General features: G+C 43.6%; 1 protein-coding gene across 3 annotated transcripts in view; it reads right to left on the bottom strand.

The window, feature by feature from the left end:
- The window catches only part of MAPK14 (mitogen-activated protein kinase 14), a 90719-nt gene that overhangs the window by 28419 nt on the left and 41875 nt on the right, over positions 1 to 20425 (bottom strand). For all 3 annotated transcript variants that reach the window (XM_075555207.1, XM_075555208.1, XM_075555206.1), the window contains exons 3-5: positions 16603 to 16661; positions 1094 to 1205; positions 396 to 425 (exon numbers count right to left, since the gene is read on the bottom strand). In XM_075555207.1, the coding sequence (XP_075411322.1) occupies positions 396 to 425; positions 1094 to 1205; positions 16603 to 16661 (201 nt within the window). The remainder of the gene's footprint in view (positions 1 to 395; positions 426 to 1093; positions 1206 to 16602; positions 16662 to 20425) is intronic.

The following is a 20425-nucleotide window of genomic DNA, read 5'->3' on the forward strand; positions in this document are numbered from 1 at the left end:
TGCAAGGTAGAATTCGGATCATGGTAGTTGCGGGGAGGAAGCATCCAGGATCTGGGGGAAAGCTGTATTCTTCATCGGTACTACATCGCACCCTGACTGACCTGTCTCCTCTCCTAAACCCCTCTGTGAGGGGATCTCCAGTGGAGATAACTTTTTTCATAAAGGTAAGACGACATCTAGTTGCAGTCACCCTCTGTTCTATAGTCAGTAACTACTCCTAATTAGCCTTAAGTAGACTCAACCTTTACATCTTCATTTCTAAATCAATTTAAATGTAGAACAAAGCCACGATAAAAATCAAAGTTTTAGTTGGTAAAGTAAATTTAAGATATTGGTGAAATGCTATTCTTCCACCTCATGTCCCCAAAATAATTTAATGAAAGTACAATACATACCCTGTGAATTATGTCAGCTGAATGTATATACTGTGAAAAAGAAAAAGAAAACCTGGTTAAAAAAAAGTTACTTCTAACTTCCTACTAGCATATATTTAGAGCATATTTTCATGAATTAATATGAACTGCCTACATTACCTGTGGGATTAGAAAGGAGAACAAGTAATTATTAGTATTCTGAATACTTATCATTGATCACAACCAGCTTCTACTAATGGCGCTCTCTACTGTATCTTCTGGTTGACATTGGAGTAATATGGACTCAAAGCTGCTACATATGGTTCACTTTTAAAACACCGTATCCGTCTACCCTATAAATAAACCCACTTGAGGACTTAAAAAAATATCAATGCCACAACTGAACAGATGTTAAATGGCATCAAGAAGTTGTTAACTTTTCATATGTAAAACTGGAGAATATCATGAAGACATCATAATAAAGACTCTATAGTTAGAATGATATAATGTCTACATCTGCTGTAAAATAATCCGGGGGCTCGGGCAGACGAAAGAAGTAAGACTGGTCCTAGGTTGATAATTGTGCACGCCGACCACACATGGTCTCATTACAGCTTTACTTGTGATTTTTCGAGTGTTTGTTTTTTTCCCCCCAATGGGGGCGGGGGGTAGTATTTTAAAGCCTTAAATAGAAGGGAGCAAGAATTCATTTCTCAAATTATTACTGACACTGTGCATACCTTTAGACCTCGGAGGATTTGGTAGATAAGGAACTGTACGTGGTCATCCGTGAGCTTCTGACATTTTACAATGTTGTTCAGATCTGCCCCCATGAGATGGGTCACCAGATACCTACAAATGAACGGAGAGTTACTCAATCATCCAGAATCCCCAGCAGTCACCTTCACCGGACTAAAGCTCTTAAAGGAAAGGTCACCCAGTTCGTCCCATCACATCAGCTAGAAGCTTCATAACTACTCCTGGGACACTCATTACCAACGTGCTACCCTAATTGCATCCTCGGCACCTCTTGTTAAAAGCACTCTTGTACTCGTTCCTCCTTGATGGAGCTTCCCAGGTTCTCCAGAGAGAAGAGCAAGGGCAGAAATTAGAAAGATAAATGTGCCACCATCAATTTTCTTAAGATGCGTCATTACTACTTGAGCAATCTAAAGTGTACTTAAGTACACAGACATAATAAATGGATTTTTATTTTTCAATTAATTATTACCTTTTCTCATTATAAACCTCCTAAGGGATAGGTTTTAAAATAGGAGTATCTTTAAGTATTCAAACTGCACTTCTTTTTTTGGTAAGTTGGCAAGTCATTTCACAGAAATGCTGAATTACTTTGGCTATTTAGTCACCTAAGTAATACAATATATTTATAATCTAATGGGTAGAACAGACACTGCGTGAAAAATGCAACCCTATCACAAATTCAATAGTAATAACTATTATACATGCTTGAATTTCTGGTTTCTTTTCTTTCTGACACAGCTTATGTCACTGCATCATTGGAATCAAAAATGTATGGGGGGAAGCTAACTCTCCTGGAAGACCTCTTCCATTCCTTATTTGAAATATAATCAAGTCAATGAAATGACAATTCCCACATGAAACATGTTACTAATAGAAGTTGCAACTGGTTCCCCATTGCGATTAATCACCAGGAATTGAGATTTTCTGCATGGCAACCGGTTGAGCTGGAACTACCTAGAGAGGAAGCACATCCAGGAATTGGGGGGATGGCTGAGATTTTCACTCTGCAGACACACCATATTTGTTAGAGGAGGTTAAGTCAATTCTTTTCAAAATAATTATTGGTAAAAGTATTCTATTCAGGGACAGTATTCCTATATTTACCTTAAAAAAAGGAGAACCATTTTATCTGTCCAAAACCTCTTTATAGGTGTGGTGCTGGTTATTAATCCCATCGTTATGTGATTAGATTAGGGAACAATTACATTCAAGTCCAACAGGTTCACCATAGATACTCTAGATATGATGCCTTAACCCATCCATTACTGCATTACTCAGACAGGAGCATAAAAACCAGACCTGTATTCAGAAGATGAAATTAAAAACAAAAATAAAGATAGGTTTTATATACGGCATAAGAATCAGTCTTTATTCCTGAGGTTGAGTAACATTAGTCAGCGGAGGGATAAAGAAGGTCGATTTAATTTAATTTATATTTCAATAAAGTTATAAACTTGGAGGAAAAAGAAACCAGGCCAGCAAGTTTCTATCTACTATTAATGAATTCATAGAATGCAGTACATATACATATCTCTTTACATATACACCTGCCCCCACCCCACCCCCGTCCCCCTGTACTTTCTTCCCTCCAAAAGAAGTTTTCTGTCATAATTTCCCTATTGGGGTGCCATAGTTAACTCTCATGGAGATCAATAGGACTTAACCTAGAGGTAAGATGTTTATTTCAATATTTCACATTTCTAAAAGTTACACATTTATATTGCCTCGAGGAAAGGGTGAATGAACTCTAAAGTGTAAATCTAAAGTGTAAGTTAGAATTCCTAACTTGTTTGCATAAATATAATTCTAAGCTATGTTTCAAGATCAATTTAACAGTTAATAGAAGGAGGGAGCACTTATTCAGAATAGTTTATAGTGTCTATGTCTCAGGCACTCTTCCTGATCACCCTATAAGTCCCATTAGTATCTCCATTTCATTGATGAAGAAATGTAGACAGAGCAAGAAGAAGTAACTCATTCGAGGTCAGAAGGAACAGTGATGTCGGGAGCGGAATCCAATAGGGCTGGACCTCAGAAACCATGGTCTTACGCACAGCTCATATTGCCCCCCAATTCTTCCGAATGAACAGAATTTAAGTCAAGAGAATGATCTTTGGAAAAAAAAAAAAGGATTTATAAATGTAACAACAATCAGGGAAGCAGTATCTCCAGAGAATTTCCTGACCAATACTCAGTATTTATTATCAAAGCTAAACTTTAACTAACAGAAATGGAAGTCTGGCAAGGGCATGGCACTATCCCATCCAGGTCACTGTCACTACACACACACCCCCCCCCACACACACCCCATTTAATCTCAGAGTAGCACAAATCTGACAACCATGAGGGAATATTGCGGTGAAGACCGAAGAAGAATCCATGCATGTGAATTGTGGTGCTGGCAAAGAATTCTGATAGTACCAGGGACCGCCAAAAAGACAAATAAATCTGTCTTGGAAGAAGTATTGGCCAGAGTTCTCCTTGCAGGCAAGAAGAGTGAGACTTTGTCTTACATACTCTGGACATGCTGCTAGCAGAGACCAGTCCCAGAGCAACGGGGAAAGAGAGGAAGGGCCTTGAGGAGATGGCTGGACACAGCGGCTGCAACAATGGGCTCAAGCACAGGAACAATGGGGAGGGGGTGCAGGACCGGCAGTGTTTGGGTCTGTTGCGCTCAGGGTTGCTCTAGGTCGGAACCAACATGCTGACAGCTAACAATAGCATAACAACAATTTTATCGGGGATCCCTTAGAAAACTTGAGATAACAGTTGTCATATCAATTCTGATAAACTTCAAGGCTCCGGCTGAGAAGACGTTTAATTTCTGTCTTTCAAAACTGCTTTGCAAACAATTACATTTCTATGACACTAAATAATAAAAGAATTCTCCCAACTTTCCTAAATCATTTTCAGAAACATCTAAATCTTAGCTCTTCTTGAATAAAACCTACAAATCCTAGCTCTCTAATTTGTCTGAGCTAGTTCACAAAGAAGGTCGCGAGCACACTCACAGTCAGAATGTTCTACCTGTGAAATTCTTCTCCAAATAAGCTGAATCTTTAGAGTAGTAGTAACTAGTACGCACTAAAAGAGCCCTGGGCTCCATGTTGGGCTGCTAACCACAAGGTCAGCAGCTGCTCCTTGGGAGAAAGATGAGATTTTCTACTCCTATAAACAGTTATCGGTTCAGAAATCCTGGGGGCCGTGCTATCCTGCCCTATGAGGTGGCTCTGAGTTGGAACTGATGAGCTGGCAGTGAGTTTGGATTATCTTGGTATTGAACACAGAAGGAGCCCTGGAACATAGCGGATTACAAGTCGACTGCTAACCACAGGTCAGCTGTTCAAAAGCGCCAGTAGCTCAGAGGGAGAAAGATGAGATTTTCTGTTTCCAGAGAGATTGCGTGCAGAAACCTACAGGGTGCAGATATATGGTCTATAGCAGGTGTCCTCAAACTACGGCCCGCGGGCCAGATGTGGCCCGCTGAGGACATTTATCCTGCTTTCCGGGTGTTTTTGTCCCATTTATTTTTTACTTCAAAAGAAGATATGCATTGTGCATGGAATTTATTCAGTTTATTTTTAAACTATAGTCCAGCCCTACAATGGGTCTGAGGGATAGCGAACTGGCCCCCTGTTTAAAAAGTTTGAGGACCTCTGGTCTACAGAGTTGCTGAGAATTAGAGCTGACTTAATGGCAGTGATTTTGAGTTTTATCGAGCCCTACTGCTTCAGGCCACAGATAATTGGTGGAAATGCTGCTTATGTCTTATGACATGAACGCAATCACTGTATGATATTTTCACGAGGCCCACAGACTAATTCACAACTGTCACATTCCACCTCATCACACGAGGGATGTTTTCCCAATTAAATTATTTCAACAGTAGACAAAAGCAAGCATCAAACAAATTGCTGAATGCCTATGGGACACATGCCTACTCCTAAAATAGCGAGTAAAAGGTACAATGTCGATGAGTATGTTTTAAACAGGGCTCGAGGGAGCCACACAATTTCTACAGCATGGGTCTTTGGAACACACATTTAATTATAACATAATAAAGACATGCCTAATGTTGTCAGTGTTCACAATGTCTCAGATAAATTAATGAAGGTTTGCTTGACTTGAGAACCGCTGGAAAGCTATCTAGTCCTCCCATCTTTAAAAAGCATTTAAGTAAATAGGACTTAATTGTGCTAGAGGCATCAAAGATGATTGCACAACCTGACACAAATCTTGCTTTTCACCTCTCTCTCTCTCTCTCTTTCTCTCTCTCTCTCTCTTTCTGTGTGTGTGTTAGGGTGGTCTCCTTTAAATTCAGTTAAACTACAAAGAGTGTTAAATCACTATTTCTCAAAGCAATTAGGTAAGTAAGATGCACTGTACGGACGAGAAGGCAGAATTCTGCAATTAGTGGTGTTCAGCACTCTAGACAGCGCCCCATTCTAGAGCTTCATTTGTTAAGCTCATTTGGATAACATCCAATTGTCAAGCGAGCCTCCCGCCCACCTCTTTACAAAGCATAGTGCAAAAACAAAACCAACACTCTTTAAAAAGCTCAGCAACACAAACTCCAACAACTTCTATAGCAAAAGACTAGCATCTTTACTATACTGCCCCCACCCCTATTGAAAAAGCAACTATCCAAAAGGCAAAAACCATTTCCCTCCATGGAAACAAAGGCATTGCCAGCAAGTCAACTCTGACTCATAGCGACCCTATCTGTGACAGGGCAGAACTGCCTCTGTGGGGTTCTGAGACCCCAACTCTTTTGGGGAGTAGACAGCTCTGTCTTTCTGCCAGTGTTTTAAATAATCCGGATAGGTGATTTGTAATCTACAAGCCTCTAGCCAGGGGTCCTCAAACTTTTTAAACAGGGAGCCAGTTCACTGTCCCTCAGACCCATTGGAGGGCTGGACTGTAGTTTTTTAAAAAAAACTATGAACAATTTCCTATGCACACAGCACATCTCTCATTTTGAAGTAAAAGGGGGGGGGGCGCAAAAACACCCGGCGGGCCAGATAAATGTCCTCGGCGGGCTGCATGTGGCCCGAGGGCCGCAGCTTGAGGACGCTGTTTCTAGACCGTAGTCAATGATCCCTGGCCCTCAGCAGAGTCTATACTTAACAAACACAGCTGACAGGCTGATTCTTTCTAAATAAAAACCAGACCATGTCACTCTTCTCAACAGGCTTCTCTCTGCACTTAAATTAAACGACAGAGAATCTTTTCAATGGCCTATAAAAGCCCTCTGTAAGCCAGTGCTCTGCTCCCAATGATCTCTTTGACCCTCTCATCTGCTATGCCTTCCGCATGAACTGCCTCCTACCCCAAGATATCCATGTGACTAATTCCTCTCCTTCAAAATTTTGCTCAAAATCCATCTTCTCAATGAGGCCTAGTCTTAACGTCTGTCCTCACCCGCCTACTTCCCCTTACCTGCTCTGCTCTTTCTCTGGATCTGTATAGCAGCCACTCACCCCCTGCTAACACCCCGTAAAGGGCTCCTGGCGGGTGCTCATGGTTAATCGCTCTGGCGATTCAAACCCACTCTGGGGCACCTTGGAGAAAAGCTTGGCGATTGATTTCTAAAAGGTCGCGGCCTTGAAAAGCATCCCTGTGCATCAGGATTGACTTGCTGGGAACCAGTTACCTGTTTTTGTTTCAACAAGCTACGTAATTCTCATTTTTATGATGCTCACTTATTCTAGGTACAATGCTTCTTGTCTGTGCAGGTACACTGTCCATGGCTTATCGCTGGCTGCTGGGTGCATCACGCATGCTTGTACCATGTTCAAAGAGCTCAGGGCTACTTGTGTGTTTCATGTATGCTTGTACAATGTTCAAAGAGGACAGGGTTACTTTTTTGTGCCCTAAGACCTCAGAACAATGACTGGCACATAATAGGCACTCAATTATCACCAGACAACTCGCTCACCATGACTAGTCAGATCAAGCACGGGCACAGCTTCTAGAAATACATGTGTCAGCGATCTGGTAAGCAGACCAGACGGTTCTCATGAAGCACCACTTCCGCGGCCAGGTAGGCATCTTAGCAGGCTTATTTCTGAACAAACTATTCTCCTCACTCAAAGAAAAAAGATTACTAGAAGGTACTTGCATCACCCGAATCCAACCCAACATTCTATCATATGGCCAACGTTACAGGATAACAGCGAAAAAGTTCAGCATGAGAGCAAGCAGTTGGGCATGTTCTCAGACAACTGGAACATCACAGATAAATGACAGTAATAGGTCACTCGGTCAGTCAGAAGCTCCATCAACAAATGTTTATTGTTGAGCACCAGGGGTGTGGCAGTTGAAAAGACGCACAGATGAGAGGGAAGCATGCACCTCTATCTAATCATAATAGAGCTTGATTAGGACTACAAAAGGGGCCGCCAGGCAGCTGGAGAACAAAGAGAATCCCTCCCTCATGGCAGGGGATGGTACTGGCTGGGACTCAGCGCCCCACGTGTGCAGCACAGAGCTGTGCTCTGCAGGGCTTTCCAAGGCTGGCTTCAGAAGCAGATCTCCAGACCTTTCCCTGGGGCACATCTGGGTGGACTTCAACCACTAACCTTCTGGTGAGCAGATGAGTGCATTAACCATTTGTACCACCCTGGGGCTCCAACCCAGATGTAGGCAGGAGCGCATCAGAGACGCTTTTCTTGGAGGAGTCAAATTCTTAAAGGTAGGCCTCGAATCGTCTTTCCTATTTATACTCCACTAATCTGCGGCCTGGTGGCCGAGTGGTTTAGGAGCTGGGCTGCTAACAAAAGCCAGCAGTTTGAGACCTCCAGGGGGGCTCCTTGGGAGAAGGATGGGCTTTCTACTCCTGTGAAGAGTCAGTCTTGGAAACGCACAGGAGCAGCTCTACCCTGTCCTACAGGGTCACTACGAATCAGAATCAACTCGATGGAAGTGAGTTTGTTTAATCTGAGAAGGAGGTGGAAGCTGAATTGGTATTTTCTTAAAGGATCTACGCGGCAGCAAAGACATCTACAAGGATACCATCCACATCTGAAGGCGGGAATGGTATCAGAGTTTAAATTGTGAAGTTCTAGTTTGCAGTAGGCGATGGATGACAGTGCAATCTCAAACTCCACTCACACACAATGGAATAAACCTCTGACCCTGAGTGAGGGGTAGGAATAAGCCAGTGATCAGACAGAGAGTAGTGGAGATATGACTAGAGCAGATTAAATGATAAACCTGACTTCAGTGGTTAAACCCTGTCACATGATCTCCCTTTTGATAGACTTTGAGCTTCATCTGGCTTTTAATATTTTCTTTCTTTTTCCAAATTGGAGCTAATCTCTGTTGCATGTTGTTATTGTAGGTAGAGTCCTTGACTCGCTGTTATAGCTCTTTCTATGTTTTTTGGTGAATAAAATCCAGGTTGGGTCAATTTATAGAGGCAATAACTAGAATGCAGGGCTCCTGGGGTTACAGCAGGGGAGGTGGGTAATGGAGAGCTCCTATCAAGGAGTGCAAGAAGGAAGAAAATGTTTTGAAAATGCCGTAGCAATTGGACAACACTGCTTGATATGATTAAACTATTGACTAGTATGATATCTGCATTCTGTCCTAATAAAATGATTTTTTAAAAAGAAAGAATTGAATGGAGGGGCGGGGCGGGCAGTGTTAATAACAAATTACAAGAATAGGAAAAAAAGGGGGCATTTACAAGGAGTTCCATGCCCCCTCATCTCTGACAAGGAAATACATTGAAACATAAATGTTAATACAGTTAGCTCTTTCAGTGCTCTGCCAAACTGCTTCTCTTTCCGAAGTCCCTATCTTGAGCATACAACTGATTTCCCAGCAATGAACTAGTTCTGCAAACCCAAACATAAGGGCTGAGTGGATCATGCGCACCAGCTAGATTAGACATAATTCACTAAAAGTTAAATTTTAAGGACAAAAGGATGAGTGGTTATCATGTTTACTCTCGGTAATCCATACATTTCTTTTCTTTGCACCTAAACATTTCCTTTATTCCTGTGTCTGCACGGAATACTTTTCAACCTCTATGTCCCATTCATATTTATCTGTTTCTTCATATAAAGTCAATCTCTTTAAAGATTTCTTTTACCAAGTTTGTCTCTATAAATGGTGAGTCCACGCAGCACCCTGTGCTTTCTTTGTTGGTACACCTCCTTGAGACAGTAACAAACTGGACTCAGTCCGACAGTTGTTTTAGGTGGGTGAGCATTTACACCTTGGAGCCCCGGTGGAGCGGTCATGGTAATCGCTGGACTGCTAACCATGAGGTCAATGGCTTCAATCCACCAGCCACTCCACAGGGAAAAGGGGAAGCTCCTGTAAAGAGTTGCAGCCTTGGAAATCCCAACTCGATGGTAGCACATACTTATGCTGCCTCTCATGAGCATGTCACTGGAAGACAGGGATAGCTCTTCCATTTTGGTATCTCATGTACTCATTGAACAGGGGCGGGGAATGTTGGGCCCGAAAAAAATCATCAAACCTACCTAACACCCTAAGCCTCACCAAAGAGAAGTTGTTTGGGCCATCACATTCAGGGTGATTTAATTAAATGTTTGACCAAATATAGCAGGCTAATTTTTAAGCTGGTAATTTTGTATGGCCTGCGAATGAACTTATAAATATCCAAATGGCCCTTGGCAGAAAAAAGGTTCCCCACCCTGTCGGAGAACCTAACACACATTACTTAATCCCAAAGAAGGGTTAACTCACTAAGAAGGGTTAGTTGACTTAAAATAATAATAATGATAATTACATCCTTGAATCAAGACAGCTGTAATTAGAAATAGATTCAGAGGCAGATGAACTGGGATGGATAGAATTTTAAATATATTATAAAACTCAGTTCATCTCTAAAGTAGTTTCCTTTACCTGTAAGTTTAAAGATTATCTGTAAATTTAAATAGCTACTTTCTAGGGCTGCCGTGACAAATAAGAACTTGTGTGTAAAAAAAAGCCCTTTATAAACCGTAAGATGCTATATGGAAAAAAGGAAAAGGTAAGTTAATGTTATAGAACCCACACTCATATGCTTTTTATGTGGGGATGGGTCCTATACGTATTTTTTTTAATTGCAGGCAGAATCCGAGCACTGGCCTGAGGAGCACATGGAGGGGGTGCCCTGGCTGCTGTCGGACATGCAGGAGGCGTAGCCAGCGTCTTCTGCCTGGACGCTTGCCTTGTCTGAGGGTGCGGCAGAAGCTGGCGAGCAGGGGACCAGAGAGACATGGTGCGCAGAGTTCCTGCTTGGCTTGCTGTCCCTGCTGGGGCTGGACAGGGGGCTGCTAGGCAGCTGATATAGGTCTTTGGTGGGGATGGGTCCTCTGCTGCGGGGTCTGTTGAAGGCAGCGTAGCATCCACGGTGCCCGCAGCTGCTTCTGCTGTGGCTGGAGTGGGCTCTCGGGCGCCGGGTCCCGGGTCAGCTTCCTGACTGACCACAGCACAGCCCTCACCCCGTGACCCTCAGAGCTCACTGCCTGCAACCTGGTCCCCTGTGGTGGCCTGCACTTCTTCCGTGGCAATGTGGATAATCTGGGAGGCAGCTTGCTCCAGCATCGCACTTCCACCTGCTATCTATATGAATTTTTTTAAAAGAACTTTTTAAACAAAAGACATGGCTATATTGTCAAGAATTCAAACTAAACATTAAAGCCAGATGTTAACATAAAGTTTAGTTATAGAAAAACTGCCCAAAATCATTTCAGATTTTCAACTGCTATGCTCATCCAAAACAATGTCCTAATGTGTTGAGGTTCCAGGAGAAGAAGTGCTTGAGCTAAAGCCTTCCCCTCACACTTGGTGGAGTGTGTGTCTGTGGCAGATGGGAAGTCATCCTATGTAAAAATACCACCTTTCATTCTTTTCCCAACGATGTGCCCGGTGCTCTCAGGTACAGCAGCCCCCAAATACCCTCATCCTGCTGCTTCTTTTGCCACCGGACCCCTCCATTTCCGCCAACCACACCTCACTTAACTTCTGGCTGAATTTGCATTTCCTTCACCTTTCCAACCTATAATCATCCCTCAGTTTTCAGGGTACCTATTCCCTTTTTCTGTAAAGCCCTCTTCCTGACATCTCAAATCTGGGCTGGATGGCCCTTCTCTGAGGTCCTTTAGCACTCTGTACCTGCCCTACCAGGGCAATTCATGCAAGGGCAAGTTCAACAATAACGGAATGCTTGCTGCTGGAAGCCTCAGCAAAGGCAAAGTCCACACACACCATTGACTGCGGGAGGGAGGGAGGGAGGGAGGGAGGGAGGGAGGGAGGGAGGGAGAGAGAGAGAGAGAGAGAGAGAGAGAGAGAGAGAGAGAGAGAGAGAGAGAGAGAGAGAGAGAGAGAGAGAGAGAGGAAGACAGACAGTAACCGTGAAATTTGCTAAGAACAGTGCGGCAAGGAATAGGCAGTGACAGAGTGGGGTAGGGATAGTACTTCGGCACCTTTTGATAAAGAAGCCATTGAAAAGGTAGGGCTTGGGAGGAAATGGGGATGCCAGCCCTTCAGAGATCTGGGGAGTGTGTTCCAGGCCAACAACAAACAGTTAGTGCCGAGGCCCTACGTGGAATGTGGTCTGAATTTGAGAAACAGCAAGGCGGCCCAGAATGGCTGGGGTGCCGACGAGGTCAAGAGAGTGAGCAGGACCAAATCCAGTGGGACTTTATGGAAGCTGACACACTGCATTTTGTTTATTTAATTTGTCCTCCTCCCTCTCAACGCCACGATACACGATCACGTTCACCTCAGCTGTGGTATTTCCCCAGAGACTAGCACTGGGCTGTGCATGGAGCAGATAGCCAAGCCATTACTGACTGAAAATCTGGGACAACATATAAATCCCTTTGAAAAGTCCTTTTATCCATCAATGCCTGTAGCTCCTTGAATACTGAGACCAAAGCTCAGTTGAATTGTTGGCTCATCGTTTTTAGCAGTGGAAGGCTGAGTGAGGTGGCTTCCGCAACAATGGCTGCTGACCCACCCTGCTGTAGTCTTCGACCAGATCGCAGTGGAAGCCCCCCACCACGCCACTGCAGCATTCATGAATACAGAAGATAGAAATAAACTTGGGCTGGGAAGCAGTAGCTAAGGGTGACTGCGTTCCTTTTGACCATGACAAATCCGTTTTCCGGCAATCTGGGGGAAGTAGTTCCCACACAGAGTCTACAAACTCTTCCTGGTTTACTCAGTTTCACCAGAGAATTGTTGTAGAAAATACCCCAATCGTGCAAAGCTGAAACGCTCTTGGGGGTTAGGTTCTAAAGTGGAAGGTGGATGTATTTCCTTGTTGAACGTCTCTGGATATTTGAATTATTTTGCAAGTCTATTGCTAACTATGTCTACTGAGGACTAAGAATCTGCACCAGGCCAGAAGGGTGTAGATGCAGTCTTTGTCAAATTTCACTATCAGGAAGCTAACAGATTTGTCCAACCGCTTTCCAGTCATTTGAAAGAGTTTGCTCAATCCTCACAAGGTTTTTGCACCTGTAAAACAATGTTCTGGTATAACTCACTGCCACTGAGTGGATCTGACTCATAAGCTGCAACTTTGGGTTTCCGAGATGACTAATCTTTACTGGAGGCAGAGAGCCTCCTTCCATGGTGCGGCTGGTAGGTTTGAATTACTGAACGTGCACCTCACTCTCTGGTCTACCTGTCTTTAACGCCACACTTTCCAAACCATGTCCCGTGGGTTATATTCACCCACATCTCTGAGGTCAGAACTTACTGCTTATTGCTCCTTTCTCAAGGATATTCTTGTTTATTTTATTCCTAAGTATACAGAATGCCTATGAGCCTAGAAATGAAAAATTCAGAAGAAATTTTAATTGTATGATAAATGCAAATGCTAACTCAAAGGCATAAACATGTATAACATGTCAACTACAAACTAAAAAGAAAAAAGATTTTTCTTCATTAGCAAAGAACACTCTTGTTCAAAATTACAGCTCGCTCTAAACCTGGCAACTTGTAGAAACAATTCTACCTTGCAGCCTTGCTTGGCTTTCCAGAACAGTGGAGGTTTGTTTTCATGTGAATTTGGCTGCTTTTAGGCGGTGTAAGTATGCTATTTTATAACAGACCCCCCACCCCTTCCCTCCACTCAGTCTCACTTATGTTACTTGGCCCTGAAGGTATTTGGTCCCTGAGGCAAATTCAGAACCAGCTGTAGAAAACCCTGAGCTGTACACAGTCCTGGACAAGTGTTAATTTTCTCAGTGATACAAAACATCACCAAAAGTAAACAAAGTATGTCCTAAAGGCAACTGTAGGCTCCTCATTCTGCTTTCTGAAACCCTCTGGCACTGCAAACGCTTTGGAATTAACGACTCCAGTTTTCATCATTTCACTGGGAAGCTGACTGGGACCTAGAGAAGTAAAGTGAATTCTCCGAGGTCAGAAAACCCACTGTAACTTGTTTATACAATTGTTTTGAATTTATTTTCCCCAACCAGTCTATGATTTCCTCAAGAAGGTCTAACGTTGCTGACTTATTTGAGCCAGCTCCAGCGTTCTGCACTCAGTAAGCAAGCAAAAATTGCACAGATATGTGCTCTTAAGAAACCCAGTTCTTGTTTATAAAGAATAGCCAAAACTCAACTAGAGGAATAATACAAGCAGTCATGATTTGTATTAAATGAATAACGGAGTAAATGCAGCTTTATTCTGACGGGTAGACTGGTAGATGGAAGGCCCTCTAAGGGTGAAAGAGCCAGTGGTGCTACAGTCACTAAAACAGCCTTTTAATTACAGACTGGCCTTAATGAAGGTCTTTTCACATAGGTAAGGGCGGTTCACAATCCAGTTCCATAACGCCCGAGTAAGCCAAAACCCAGCATGGCTCGTGTCAGCAAATCACCTATTTGTTCCTTAAATAAACCCATCTTCGTTATACCTAAAAGTTGGGACTGTAGCTCAGACCTGATTTCCCGAGTTTTCCACACACATCACTTCACAAACACAGAACTTCAGCATTTAGGCAGAATATCGAAAATCACCATTCTGCACATTTCTCTTTCCCAAGCACAGCCGACAGCAGGACTAAACAACTTGTAACACATGCCGCTGGGTGGCATCCAGGAATCTCTGGCAGCCCACGTTCTGCTGCCAAGGGGGGGCTGCAGAAGCACAGCTGCTCTTAGTTATAGGCGATTTCCTCCCCCTTTGCTTGTTTCCTAAACTTTCATCAGTAAGGACAGGGCAGATGTGGGTGGGCGTTCTTGTCCTTGGACCAAAGTCTGTCTCATCTACTCTCAGCCAGACCCTGCGTTCCTTCCAACTAAGTCCAAGTGGTAGGAACCGTTGTTTTTGTATGTGCGTGTGCTCTATTTCCTCCTCCTCCTCCTCTATCTTCTCTCGTATTATTATCTTTTCACATATGCCTCCTCTCTTTCTGAACTCACAGCATACAAGTTCAAATAGCTCCCCCTGCGTGTGTTGTGGGAAAGGAGCAAATGATGTTTGCACTCAGCCCAGGATAGGGATCGGAGAGACTGAACCCAGACCCAATACTGGAGGCTGAGGGGCGTAGAGGTTAAGGGAGAGTAGGTCACCTGATTTAAAACGGCTTTCACTTTTAAAGAGTTACCTTTACCAGCCAGGAACACCAAATATCAACAGGACCAAACATGTAACTTTCTTTATAAGTTATTTGTGAACGGGTGTATAACTCCTCCCCCCCCCCAAAAAAAAAACCCCAAACAAACAACAAACCACTGCCATTCAGTTAACTCTGACTCAATAGCAAGCCTACAGGACAGAGTAGGATCTCCCCTTGGGGTTCTGAAACTGTAAAACTCTCCAAAAGCAGGCAGTCTCATCTTTGTCCCGAGGGGGGCCTGGTGGGTTCTCACTGTTGACTCTGTGGTTAGTTGTTCAACATGAAACCCACTACACCACCAGGATTTTAAAAAGAAGTACAGGGTTGATTCAGATAATACTGGCAAAGCTACAGATGAGCGCTCATGCATACTGAAGAATGCAGGCTGGGACCTGTCTTACACACAGACAATGCAGCCTGGGCATGTGAGGGCCAACCGTTGCCAATAGGGTCAGAGCCAATAGATACGTGCTCCCCATGATCTGAGAAACACTTTACCCAGCAGCTTAGATCTCAGCAGCCTTGGGGCCAGTGGCCCAGAGGGGTGACCAACGCACTGTCAGACCCTTGCAGCAGCTTCCCTTTGTTTTCCCCAGTCGGGCCAGTCCTCGAGTCTCACACTCAGCTTTCCCTGGAGCACTGTTCACCAGCCTCTCTCCTATCCCTTGTCTGGGAACCAATGCGTCGAGGATCAGACTGCAGTTCTAGCAGCATCTCCCACATGCACGGAGAATGAAAAGAGAGGGAAGAACCTATGTGGAAGTGGGGCTCAAGGGCATTTCTTTTTTATTTTTAGTTTTCTTTTTTCTTTTTAAAAAATCATTTTATTAGGGGCTCATACAACGCTTACCACAATCCATACATACATCAATTATGTAAAGCACATTTGTACATTCATTGCCCTCATCATTCTCAAAACATTTGCTCTCCACCTAAGCCCCTGGCATCAGCTCATTTTCCCCTCCCTCCCCGTTGCCCCCTCCCTCATGAACCCTCGATAATTTATAAATTATTATTTTGTCATATCTGACACTGTCCAACGTTTCCCTTCACCCACTTTTCTGTTGTCTGTCCCCCAGGGAGGAGGTTATATGTAGATCGTTGTAATTGGTTCCCCCTTTCCAACCCACGCTTTCAGTATCACCACTCACACCACTGATCCTGAAGGGATCATCCGCCCTGGATTCCCTGCGTTTCCAGTTCCTATCTGTACCAGTGTACATCCTGTGGTCTAGCTAGATTTGTAAGTTAGAATTGGAATCATGATAGTGGGGAAGAGGGGGAGGAGGAAGCATTTAGGAACTAGAGCAAAGTTGTATGTTTCATCGTTGCTACATCGCCACTCTGACTGGCTTGTCTCCTCCCCGGGACCCTTCTGTAAGGGGATGTCCAGTGGCCTACACATGGGCTTTGGGTCTCCACTCCACACTCCCCCCTCATTCACTATGATATGATGTTTTGTTCTGATGATGCCTGATACCGGATCCCATTGACACCTCGTGATCACTCAAGGACATTTCTTGAAGAGAACGTTTTAAAGTTAGAACAGGCAATTTTGAGAAGTCTCAAATTTATTTATTTACTTATGGATGTATTTACAGGAGAAATTTAGTCAACTCCCTATATTCTGTTCTCTAGTAACTCTTGTAAGGACTCACCGAGGCGCTTCAAAGTGAGGCAAGTCCGGCTGAAATGACAGAAGAACTAACACGCCTCACTCACTGCACATCTTCTGTATCGATACCTCCATCTCATCTACTGGAAGAGGTGGGTGAAAGGCATAAAGATGCCTTCAAGTCTGTGTACTGCTAAATGGTGTAGGACTAGACATGGGCCGATAATCTTCATCCTCTATTAGAAGAAAGGAAACACAAAAAATCTACTCACACATCATTGAATTCTTCCAGAGACTTTGCAGGGGTAAATACATCCAACAGACCAATAACCTATAAGAAAGTATTAAAAAAGAAAGTAAATAAATATTGAACTTTTAAAGCACCCATCAAGGAGCCCTGGTAGCCCAGCAGTTTAGTCACTCAGCAGTTCACCAAAAGGTTGGTGGTTCAAGGCCATCCAGCAGCTCTGTGGAAGAAAGAGTTGGAAGTCTGTTCCTACAGCAGCTCAAACCCAACCCAACCCACGGCAGGGAGTCAACTCTGACTCACAGTGACTCTACACTGGCAGGGCAGAATGCTCCTGTGGGCTTCCAAGGCTGTAACTCTTTGCAGGAGTGGAAGGCCTCATCTTTCTCCCAGGGAGCAGCTAGTGGTTTTGAACCGCTGGCCTTAAGACTAAGGAGCCCGATGCATAACCATTATGCTACCAGGGCTCTTATAAAGACTACAGACTAAAAGAAAACAACAACAACAACAACCCTATGGGGTAGTGGTTCTACTTTAAAATGTTGTTGTGTTGGCATCTCCTCAACCGCACCTCAAAACATCAACAACATAGTATCCACCAGGCCTTAAATTATCACTTTAAATCTACTGCTATCGAGTTGATTCTGACTCAGAACAACTCTATTAAGGTTGCTGAGGCTGCAAATCTTTAAAAGAGCAGCCAGCCTCATCCTTTTCCTGAGGAGCAAGTGGTGGATTTGAATCACCAATCTTGTAGTTAGAAGTGTAACGCTTACTCAATAGCATTGCCAGGGCTCCTAAGCTATCACCTTAAAAAAAAACTCACCGTCACTGAGTGGATGCTGAGTCATAGTGACTCAACAGGACCGGGGAGAACTGTCCCCAAGGGTTTCTGAGACAACAGATCTTCATGGGAGTGGAAAGCCTTCCCTCGCTCGTGGAGTGGCTGGTGGCTGCTGACCTTGCAGTTTGTGCCACAATGGGTAACTACTGCGCCACCAGGGCTCCTTAAAAACGCACCTCAATAGACAGTCATTTCAAATCTCGTTACCTCTGTTCAGTAACATCACATCAAATATTAGTAACTCTAACCAAATTAAGCTCAAGTTTTTACTTAAGTCTTAAAAGAACATATTTTACTATTAAAATTCATCTCTTTAGAATTTAGTCACACATATCCAGTCTTTTTATCAGCAGGCAAAAAAGATTACATATGCTTTGTTGAATGGATTACGGGGGGAAGGGGGGCAGTGCTGTTTCAGCGGGAGACTCTCTCACCTCCCCTGTGAGAGACTTGGCGTTTGTTGAGTGCAACTCATATGTGGCTACCACCACTGGTGGTGGTTTGCATGTTGCTATGATGCTGAACCAATTTTAGCAGAGCTTCCAGATTAAGACAGAGTCGGAAGAAAGGCCTGGTGATCTACGCCTAAAATCAACCAATGAAAACCCTATGAGTCACAAGGGTCTGATCTGCAAGCAATCATGATATCCCCATAAAACGAGGCAGTGTTTCATTCTACCATGAGTTGAGGCTGACTCAATGACAGCTAACAATAACATTAAATTAACAAACCCTTCCCACTTTACATGGTCAAATATTAACCACTGTCATGTGCCCACCTAATTATGCAGATCAATTTACCAAGAGGCCGTTGTGCTTGTTTCCCAAATTGTTACAAGCTAGTTGTATGTAGTACTACAAATGAGCTAATTCAACTCTGCAACATATAGGGGGAAAAAAATCAATAAACTGATACAATCTACATGCCAAAAGAAAGAGTGAATGCTCCTAAGAAAAGTAGGTGAAGGGATAGTGCAGGATTGGGGGGGGGGGCAGAGAAATGCTATCTGTGGGTCTTATATTAACTTTAGCCCCCAAGGGTTATCCAGTCAGTCGAAGTGTCTTTAATGAGCAGTGCAGACCAAATCAAAGCCAACAGGTTATGCTAATGAAGTGACTCGTTAAGGGTGGGGGCTGGCCAGGCCAGAAGGACCCACCATGTGATTATCAACCTTCTTGTGAGTACCTGGTGAGCTGCTGCTAGCCACAAGGCCAGCAGTCCAAAGCCTCAGACACCTACAGGGGTAGAGCTACCCTGTCTGAAAGGGTTGCCACCGGTATCAACTCCATGGCAGTGATTACCCTTTGATTAGCTCATGATCACCTGACCTCAGAGAAGAAGGCTACTATTTAAAATAGGCAATGAGATGCCCAACAAAGGCTCTGGGCAAAAAAGCTCCCAATCTTCATGGTTGTGGAAGACATGCACACAGAGTCGGGGTTAATTAAAAAACCAAACTCACTGCCATCTAGTTGATGCTGACTCATAGCAACTCTACAGGACAGTGTGCAATTGCCTCATGGGTTTGAGACTGTCCATCTTTGTGGGACTAGAAAGCCTTAGTCTTTCTCTGGTGGAGTGCCTGATGGTTTCAAACTGCTGACCTTTTGGGTAGCACCAGGGCTTCTGGGGTGGAGTTAGTGCATCGATTTTTGGGACAAGGAACCTCCATGCCTGCACTCTCCCAGATCCCATCGTCTACGCTTTTCATTTGTATCTTTTTTTTTTTTTCTGTACTGAAAGTGCAATTGCCAGGCATCAAGCTTTCTACTAGTTCTGTGTGTGGGCACTGAACTTGAGGTTGTGGGAACCAGCAGGTCAGAACGGAGGTGCGCCATAAGGATGTCCACACCTATGGCTGGCATCCTGAAGGATAGCAGGAAGCCTCAAATAGCAGATATTAGGTTATAGGGAAGACAGAAGGCCATTCAGGCAATTTAAGAGGATTTCTCTCAACATCACTAAATGTTCACTAAGTGATTTCTATTGTGAATCCCTAATCTGTAATTGGTCTTCCTAGGTTGTCTCCACAGAATCATATAAAAAAAACCCAAAAAATTTTTCTTAAGTTCTAAGCTAAATTTTAAAAAAGTTTTCTCTTATATACTCCATAAAAATAACTACAATTATACATAGGAAACAAAGCCACATTTCTATAGGCATCATAGTACCATTCTGCATTTTAAGTGTTAGTACATATCAAAGTTCACTACATAATCTTCTAAATAGACATTGTAAAAAGCCACAGAACATTCTCTCAATATGATTCTTGATACTATTCTCAATATTCATGTAACTTTCTGAATCACTATCAGAGATTTGGATCAGACTATTTCAAAACAAAAACACAGAAGCTATTTTTTTACATAAAAAGCTACTTAGTACTCATTGATAGAGCAGTTTTACCAACACAGATCCTCTCGTTCAGTCCCTTTTATAACCTGGAGTACTCATTTCTGCAACGTTTGCTATTTGGAAGGTTAAGAAGGCATTTCCCATAGAAGGGCAGGTAAAAAAGCCTTGCTACTAGGGTTCTGGTTCTGGTTCCTACATTCGTGAGCTTGTTCCAAGCAGAACATGTTTAAACTTGTCTCTGCACTCTGTGGGTGGCTGCAGGCAACTCTTCCCAGCAATACACTGGGTTTAGTCTCGTCAGGGAGCCTTCGAAAGGAGGTTCAATCCAAACAGTGGCTTCCAACGGGCCTGGGGGCCGGTTCAACTCAAAGCAAAAAGGTCAGCTCAGACAGGTAAGGCTGCTGGTTTGGGGACACCAAGGAGTCATTTTGATGGGTTATCTCCAAGGACCAAGGATATAGTTTAAGAAAATTGACAACTACTGTGGAGATAAGCCCAAGACAGGTGTGTCGAGGCTCGTTCTCCGGCGGCAGCAATGCAACTGCTCATTGTGCGAGGGCCCAAGGGTCATCCTAGGAACCCTCACCCCACCCACCGACAGTCCTGATCTGCCCCTCAGACTTCTCTGCTCACCACCTAAAGAACCTT

The sequence above is a fragment of the Tenrec ecaudatus genome, chromosome 7 (assembly GCF_050624435.1).
Source record: "Tenrec ecaudatus isolate mTenEca1 chromosome 7, mTenEca1.hap1, whole genome shotgun sequence".
Classification (NCBI taxonomy): Eukaryota; Metazoa; Chordata; class Mammalia; order Afrosoricida; family Tenrecidae; genus Tenrec; species Tenrec ecaudatus.